The sequence below is a fragment of the Gracilinanus agilis genome, chromosome 4 (genome assembly GCF_016433145.1).
Source record: "Gracilinanus agilis isolate LMUSP501 chromosome 4, AgileGrace, whole genome shotgun sequence".
In the NCBI taxonomy this organism is placed as follows: Eukaryota; Metazoa; Chordata; class Mammalia; order Didelphimorphia; family Didelphidae; genus Gracilinanus; species Gracilinanus agilis.
Window position 1 is genome coordinate 502,604,507 of NC_058133.1, and position 8,838 is coordinate 502,613,344.

The 8,838-nt window shown below is 51.9% G+C and overlaps 1 protein-coding gene across 1 annotated transcript; it reads left to right on the forward strand.

Annotated features, from left to right (window-relative positions):
- Positions 1–3,525: 3,525 nt before the first annotated feature.
- HSPB1 (heat shock protein family B (small) member 1) lies at positions 3,526–7,084 on the forward strand. The gene is made up of 3 exons (XM_044676437.1): positions 3,526–4,000; positions 5,192–5,255; positions 6,718–7,084. Exons 1-3 carry the CDS (start codon positions 3,604–3,606, stop codon positions 6,905–6,907), a joined length of 651 nt encoding a protein of 216 aa, XP_044532372.1. The 5' UTR covers positions 3,526–3,603; the 3' UTR covers positions 6,908–7,084.
- Positions 7,085–8,838: the final 1,754 nt, after the last annotated feature.

Consider the following 8,838-nt stretch of genomic DNA (forward strand, 5'->3'; position numbering starts at 1 on the left):
GGGAGGGAGGAAGTGCTCTCATTGGGCTGCTGGGAAGAGGGGTGGTTATGTAAGAAATGTACTCAGGCATACATGGAGGGGGGAAGGGAGCAGCCCCCTCTGGCACATATGTCATAGGTTTAGTAGCACAAACCTAGGCTTTCTTCCCTATCACTAAGACACTATGTGACCTTGGACAAGTCCCTTTCTTGCTCCTGGCCTCAGTTTCTTCCTTTGTAAAAAGAGGAGGTTGGATCAGATGACTGAGCTAATTGGACTAATGACTTCCTGGTGGGTAGGCAGACTATTTTCATGGTAGGCAGTCACAGACACAGAGGAGCTGACCTAGGAAAAGGTTCTTAGATCTGTGTATCTCCAAGTTCAACCCCTCAGAATCCAGTGTGACCCCCAGTGTCTTACCTTCTCAAGGTTCTAGATTTGCACAGTTACCCTGGACTGCTGGAGAAGTCCTTCCTCTTCCTATCCCAAGCCTTCCCTTTCTTTAAGGGTCTTGTCTACTCTCCTATCTGGGCACCACCCTACACATGGAGTTGTTCTACACTTGGAACTAGTTCCATTATTGACGGGAGAGAGCTGTGAATATTGAACAAGGACAACTCAAGGAAGAACTCACCTACTACAGCCAGGAATTTAGGAGGTGGCTGGAACAAATACAGCTGCAGCTAAAATCTCACCAATCCAAGGAGGTTATGGGGAGAGGACATGAATTTGGAGGGGTGGGGCAGATGGGACAAAGGAGACGAATTCGAGGAATGCAGATTCTTGGGTTCTAACCCCAGTTTAGCCACTGACAGCTATATGACCTTTCCTGGGTTCCATACCTCTCTAAGGAAGGGTACAGTTCTCATGGACAAGGGGAGGGGAGGATGAAGGGAAATTTAACCTCTCAAGTTGTTTGGAGTCCACACCCACAGAACACAGCTGGCGTTTGTAGAGTTATAAAAGACTTTGAGATCTTAACTTGAAAGCAGTCCAAGACCACAGCTGACAGCTTCCTCCTCCCAATGAAGAGAGAATCCCAGACCCCACCCAGGGGCAAGGTGAGCGGGGAAGACAGACACTCCCTGTGGTTTCTGATCTCACCTATTTTTCAAAAACCTTGGTTGGGTGGGGCTTGGGAGAACCAAAGAGCCTGGCTATGTAGATGCAGGTCAGGATTCCAGACCCTTCATCTCTGTTCTCCTCCCTCCCAAGAGGAGGCAGGAGGGGCACGAGGTCATCCGATGGAAACACCAGGGCATCCACAAACATCCTCATCCATTGTTTAAAGCAGTGATTCCCAAAGTGGGCGCCACTGCCCCCTGGTGGGTGCTGCAGCAATCCAGATGAGTGGTGATGGCCACAGATGCATTTATCTTTCCTATTAATTGCTATTAAAATTTTAAATAAATTAATTTGCAGGGGGCTAAGTAATATTTTTTCTGGAAAGGGGGCGGGAGGCCAAAAAAGTTTGGGAACCACTGGGTTAAAGCTTCGGGGTTCACCTCCTCTACCCCCTCAACTTCACCTTGTCTGATGCCCACAGCAGCCACACCCTTGGCTGGAATAGCCTGTCGGTGGGAGGAGAGAGTCAGTGGGAACAATTCAGATAGAAGAATCCTGCTTGGATTGCTTGATTTTCCCTCTTTGGATTATCCTTGTTTTCCTAAACTGGCAAAGCTATGGAGCAGTGGGGAGATGAGGGCAGGGGGACTGGTATCCATTTTCTTTGCTTCCAGAGAGCTCAAAGCACTTTATAGGTGTGATCTCACCGGTCTTGGCCCCGCCCCCTTGGGAAGGGATCCTGGTGTGGGTTACCATCATGTCTCATCTCTGAGGGTGGAGCCTTTTATGGACCTGAGCTCATTCTCTTTCTCTGGGTCTCCTTGACCCAGGGGTGAGAAGACACTGATGAGTAATAGGAGCCTAGAGTTCCATCTAGGCTAGAGCTTAGAGGTCACCCAGGCATAAGATCCTAACTAGCTGGAAGGGATTTCTGAGCCCATTTGTCCAGCTCCCTCACTTTAGATGAGAGAGGAAAGTGGAGGCCCAAAGAGTTTGGGGGGCCGGGCCTGGAGTACTTCAAAGTGGCTTAACTCTAAAGCTGCAACACCACCTAGTCTGTTCGCCTCATTTTACAAATGGGGAGACTGAGGTCTGAGGAGGTCAATGACTTCCCCAAAGTCACACAGGAATAGTATCAGAGGTGAGATCTGAACCTCAGGTCCCCTCCGTACAGATCTAGAGTTCTTTCTCTAGAATGTCCTCAGAGGGCAAACTGAGGCTCAGAGAGGCTAAAGAACTTCCCCGGTGCTACCCAGCCTAGAGGATGAGGGGGCCAGTGAATCCTCAGTGCATCTTTTTTTTTTTTTTTTTTTAAACCCTTGTACTTCGGTGTATTGTCTCATAGGTGGAAGATTGGTAAGGGTGGGCAATGGGGGTCAAGTGACTTGCCCAGGGTCACACAGCTGGGAAGAGTCTGAGGCCAGGTTTGAACCCACGACCTCCTGTCTCTGGGCCTGGCTCTCACTCCACTGAGCTACCCAGCTGCCCCCCTGGGTACATCTTTGATGGAGTCCCGGTCCCTGCCCCCTCTGCCTGCCTCAAACCTCCCATGTTGGCTGTTTTACAAATAAGCCTCCTGAGAAGAGATGCTGGGGTTTCCGGCTCCCTAACCCAAAGTGGTCATGGATTAGGGTTGGGTCAAAAGGGCAGAGGAACAGCCTGGGGAGGTGGGAGCCAAGGATAGGAGATGGCCAGGGGCAGCGGGGAGCACGGAGGATGAGGACCAGAGAGGGGAAGGGGTGGGGAGAATAGGGGGAAAGGGTTGACATCCAAAGCTGAGACTCCTTCAGGAAATGGAAGCAGAGGCGACAGTCCTGTCTGTGTGTCCTCGGTCCCCTCGCTGCTCTGTTCCAGCCTCCTCCAAAGATGTAGACACAGAGTCAGGAGCCGGATCCTGGCTCTGCTTTTTACAATGTACAGGGCGACTTGGGCAAGTAGCTGGCTCCTGGAGCCTCTGTTTCCTCAGCAGTAAAATGGGAGGAGGAGTCGGACTAGATGAGCTGAGGCTCCTGGTTCAAGTCCCCTTTCTATGTGTCCCTGGGAAAGTTCCAACCCTCTCTGGGCAATAGGGAGAGGTACTCTTTGGGGGGGGGGGGTGTCACAGATAGGGAGGGGGCAGCCTGGCCACATTCTGTTCCCTAGGACGCCCAGCCGAGCCCACAGCCAAGATCTATAGCAGGGCCTTTGCCAGGAGCCTGGGGGGTGGAAGGGAAGATTCTCTGGCCCCTTCCCCCAGCCTCTCAGCACCTTCCACTTTCCAGAAAGATGAGGGAAGGTTCGAGGTCTGGGGCAGGGCTCAGGCTTGTCCTCCCCACCCCTGTCTCTCCCTCCCCAAGGAATCCAAAGGGGAGGACGTGGTCCTGGGCCGGCCCCCTGCTCCCGCCCCACAGGCTTTCTGGCCCAGAGTAATTACCATTAATAGAGTCTTGAAACGTCTGCTAAAAATAACTGGCTCTGACTCTTTATAGCCGGGACCAGCCCAGCCCAGACACTCAGTCCCAGAGCTCCAGGGGAGAGTGGAAGCACTGAGGATCACTTGCCTGCTGCCGAGAATCCGACATGACCGAGAGACGAGTCCCCTTCACCTTCCTCCGAAGCTCCAGCTGGGACCCCTTCAAGGACTGGTACCCAATGGGCAGCCGGCTCTTCGACCAGTCCTTCGGGCTCCCCCGCCTGCCAGAAGAGTGGTGCCAGTGGCCCAGCCACACCAGCTGGCCGGGCTATGTCCGGATGCTGCCCAGCCCTCTGGCGGAGCAGCTTCCCGCTGCTGCTGCCCCCCTGGTGCCCCCACCCACCGCTGGCCAGGCCTACGGCCGGACACTCAGCCGCCAGCTGAGCCGAGGGATATCGGAGATCCAGCACACAGCTGACCGCTGGAAGGTAACCCTCGATGTCAACCACTTTGCCCCCGAGGAGCTGACCGTCAAGACCAAGGATGGCGTGGTGGAGATCACCGGTGAGTAGGTGCCCAGCCCCCTTCCCCTGTTCCCCCATCTCGCCCCTGGACCGTACTGCCTGTCCAGTGGGCCCAGTTCAGGGCTGGGGGGTCGGGAGGAGGGGAATAGCTCTGGCTATGGGCTGAAAGGAAGGGAGAAGGGAAGGGAGGCTTGGAGAAGGGGGCAAGAGGCTGCCACCTGCCCTTGTTCGTCCTGGGTTGGGTGGGGCATGAGTGACTGGGGCTGGGGGCAGTGCCAATACCCCAGACCCTGGGCCAGGGGCGCTCCTCCTGGGGCAGGAGGCGATGGGTTAATGAAGGGGCCTTAGCCGGAGGCCCCTCCCAGCATCCTTCCCTCCTACCTTCATCCTGAAAGAATCTGGCACATGCTGTTCTCTCTCCTAGCCTGGACTTGCAGCCAGAGAACATGTTTATTTGCTGCTGCACTTGGGGAAGGAAGGAAATTAGATGGGCCTTGGCTCAGAAGCCTTTGCCTACATTCACCCCCCAAGTGCCAGGCCCAAACCCCACCCCCAGCACCAGGGCTGGGCCGGACCCCAATTCCTTCTGCAGATTTCATCCCTGCCCCGCTAACCTTTAGCCAATTAGTCACAGACTTATTAAATGCCTACTGTGCGCTACACACTGGGGCTACCAGGAAAGGCAAAAGCACCCCTTTGCCTTTGCTCCCAAGCACCTGCCTCCCTCTGGAACTTCTGATCCGGACTCTGCTCAGGGTCACGGACCCCAGGGAAGCTCCCATCCCCAGCTCTAGCCTGTTGGCCCTTCCATCACCGACAGGGTCAGAGAAACCTTCAGACCCCGCTTCAAGAGTCTCCCTTGCATTTGCACTCTGGACGTGGCCACACACCCCCCCTAGCCCTTCAGGACTGTGGCTTCAGGGGCAGTGAATGGAGAGGTGCCTCCCCCAACCCTTTCCGCCAAGAGAAGGGAATCCCCAAAGGGTTATGGAAAACCACTGGGTCTTCAGCCAAAGGTCCTGAGTTCAAAAGTTCGGTCTTTGTTGTGTCAGCTTGAGAAGAGTCATTTCCTTTCCTTGGGCTTCGATTTCCTCTTCTACTGAATGATGGTCTCTAAGGTCCGCAGGCCTGTGACCCTGTGAAAGAAAAGCGGGAGGGGAGGATGGATGGGATTACTGTGTGTCTCCCAGAGTCCCCGGAGCCTCCATTTGTTTCTCTCCCACCTCCCCAGGCAAACATGAGGAGAGACAAGACGAGCACGGATTCATCTCCAGATGTTTCACTAGGAAATATTCGTGAGTATGGAGAGAGCGAGCGGGTCCCCAGGGAGAGAAGGGCTCCCCTTTATTCTTCCCTGTGCCTACTTCCTCCTCTCACACCCATTCCACCACACACACACACACACACACACACACACACACACACACACACACACACTCCAGAATGATGTCAGGGTCTGGTGGCAATTGTCTGGGGCTTAATAAGTCCGTGTGTGTTGGCCCAACCCTTTGGTCTCCTGCACAGGGAGAAGGAAGTCTGCTTCTTGATCCAGAATTAGAGAGAAAGCCTCCGCCTGAACTTAGAAGTCAGAAAAACCTGAGTTCAAATCCCACTTGTGCCACTTTTTAGCTGCGTGACCCTGGAAAAGTTACTTGAGTCTCATGATCTCTGCGGTCCCTTTCAACTGTAAAGCTATGATCCATGTGAGACTAGATGGGTCCTGGTGATGGGAACGGAGACTCGGTTGCCAGGGATGAAGGCTTACTATTGGTGATAGGACTCAATGCTGGGGATGAGGACTTAGAAACAATAACCACGCCCCCCCCCACCCACCCACCCACCCAAAAAGTGCTCCATCTACTAAGAGTCTAGAGAGGCACTGTGTCCCACTGGACAGAAAGCCAGGCTTGAGCCAGGAAGACAGGGGTTCAAAAACATCCTGGCTGTGGGATCCTGGGTAAGTCACTTCATCTCTCTGTCCTAGGGCAATTCTCTAAAACTTTAAAATTCAGAGAAGGGCTTGGTCTGCATTATTAGAAGGTATTTCTTCCCCCTAGAAATTCCTATACCAATGAAATCACAGGTCCATTCCCTGCGCCGACATTAAGAATCTGGGTGGGGGGGGGGGGGGTGCAGCTGGGTAGCTCAGTGGAGTGAGAGCCAGGCCTAGAGATGGGAGGTCCTGGGTTCAAATCCGGCCTCAGACACTTCCCAGTTGTGTGACCCTGGGCGAGTCACTTGACCCGCATTGCCTACCCTTACCAATCTTCCACCTATAAGTCAATACACAGAAGTTAAGGGTTTAAAATTAAAAAAAAAAATCTATGGGGACAGGTGGGTAGCTCAGTGGATGGAGAGTCAGGCCTAGAGACGGAGGTCCCAGGTTCAAATACGGCCTCAGACACTTCCCAGCTGTGTGACCCTGGGCAAGTCACTTGACCCCCATGGCCCACCCTTACCATTCTTCCACCTAGGAGCCAATACACAGAAGTTAAGGGTTTAAAAAAAAAAAAAAGAGTCTATGGCTGGAGGTAACTGGGTGGCTCACTGGATTGAGAGCTTGACCTGGAGAGAGGAATTCTTAGGTACAAATCTGGCCTCAGACCCTTCCTAGTTGTGTGATCCTGGGCAAGTCACTTACCCCCATTGCCTAGCCCTCATCACTCTTCTGCCTTAAAGCCAGGACTTAGTATCATTTCTAAGATAGAGCCAGTATCCCTCACACTGGCCTGGCCCTTCTGTCCTTTCTCTCTTCAGCCTGCCCCCTGGTGTAGATCCCACCCTGGTGGTGTCCTCCCTGTCTCCTGATGGGACACTGTCCGTGGAAGCCCCTCTGCCCAAGCCTGCCATCCAGTCTGCAGAAGTCACCATCCCGGTCACCTTTGAGAGCCGTGCTGAGATCGGAGGGGCAGAAGCCAAGAAGCCCGGGGAGGCAGCCTCCAAGTAAAGCCCAAGGCCCCAAGAGAGTCCAGCGTGTCCAGTGGGCGGCCCTCACGCCCCCCTGGGCTGACTCCTTGAAGCATGCCTGTCACTCTGCTTCATCTCTACCTCCCCCTCCCCCTCGCTATTTTATACTGGAACATTTATTGTGTTTCCTAAATAAAGCTGGGAAAAAAAACCATAATCCTCCAAGTGACTGAGTCTCTGCCGGGCTGGGGAGCAGAGGTATCGGGGGGCAGCTGGGCTGGGGATCACCATTTCAATTCAGTTGGACAAGCATACATGAAGTCCCTGCTATGTGCCAGGACCTATGCTGGGGGCTGGACATACAAAAACAAAAACAAATCAGTTCCTGCCCTCGGAAGACTTACATTCTATTTGCTCTGCTTTCTAGGGATGTTACTAGCCTGGGTTATAGACAGTGTGACAAAGAGTAGTGGTATGGCCCAGGTTTAGGGCAGCTCTAAGCTTCTTCTTTTTTTTTAAACCTTTACCTTCCATCTTGGAATCAATACTATGTATTGGTTTCAAGGCAGCAGAGCGGTAAAGGTTAGGCAATGAGGGTGAAATGACTTGCCCAGGGTCACCTGAGGCCAGATTTGAACCCAGGACCTCCCATCTCTAGGCCTGGATCTCTATCCACTGAGCCACCCAGTTGCCCCAGAGCTCTAAGGTTCTTAAAGGTTTCATCAAATAGATAAATGAAAAAAACAGTCATCGAGCTTCTAGTATTTGCAAAACGTTATGCCCAGCCTGGAAGATTAGAAGAGAAAAATTAGATAATCCTTGCTGTCTGGGTGCTCACATTATATTAAAGGGAGAAAATATGTAGGGATCTGGGTTTGAATCTGACCTCAAATATTTCCTAGGACAAGTCACTTAACCCTGATTTCCCAGCTCTTGCCGTTCTTCTGTCTTAGAACTGATACGAGGATAAAAGCTATGGGTTTTTGAGGAAAGGAAGGAACTTTGTAGAGGTTTCAGTCACAAATCTGTTGGTTAGAAAGGTATCATGGTCCTTAGGTACAGAGGCAAAAGCAGTGGTGTCATTTCCACTGAGAATAGCCTTTTCTGATATTGATCCAAGTGATAACATCCAGGACTTTGGTTCTGAGAACTTTGGCAGCTGAGGATTATGGGGCAGAGGCATGCAGAGGGTATATCAGATACCCTCCCCTCTGGCCACAGCAGATATTACTGAGATTATGACATCTTTAAAGTCTCGGGTTCTAGGGATGGCTGTCTTCTAATCTAACCACATAAGGTGGAGTCTAGGGTGGAGGAGCTTTGAGGGAGCACCAAGGTGAAAGCTCATCCAATCACACCTGGCCCTAAGAGATTTTACAATATGATGGCTTGCTGACACAGATGAAAGGTAGTATGGCCTTGTGGATAGAAAGCTGCCTCAGAGTCAGGAAGACCTGGGTTCAAGATCTCTGTCTAAAATATTAGACTCTGTGGTCTGGGCCAACCACTTGAATTCTTAGTGCTCCAGGCAACTCTCTAAGGCTACAAGTTGTAAAGAAGCTGCCAATCTGTATTGGCAAAGAGAATCCTCACACTGGGAGCATACCCCAAAGATCAACAACAATCAAAATTAACCCAGTCGAAAATGAGAGAATGTCCTTCAATTGGGGAATGGCTGAACAAATTGTGGTATCTGTTGATGATGGAATACTATTGTGCTCAAAGGAATAAAGAACTGGAGGGATTCCATGTGAACTGGAAAGACCTCCAGGAAGTGATGCAGAGTGAAAGGAGCAGAACCAGGAGAACATTGTACACAAAGACTGATACACTGTGGTAAAACACAATGGACTTCTCTACTAGCAGCAATGCAAGGATCCAGAGCAAGGCTGAGGGACTTATGAGAAAGAAAACTAGCCACATTCAGAGGAAGAACTGTGGGAGGATAAATATAGAGGAAAAACAACTGCT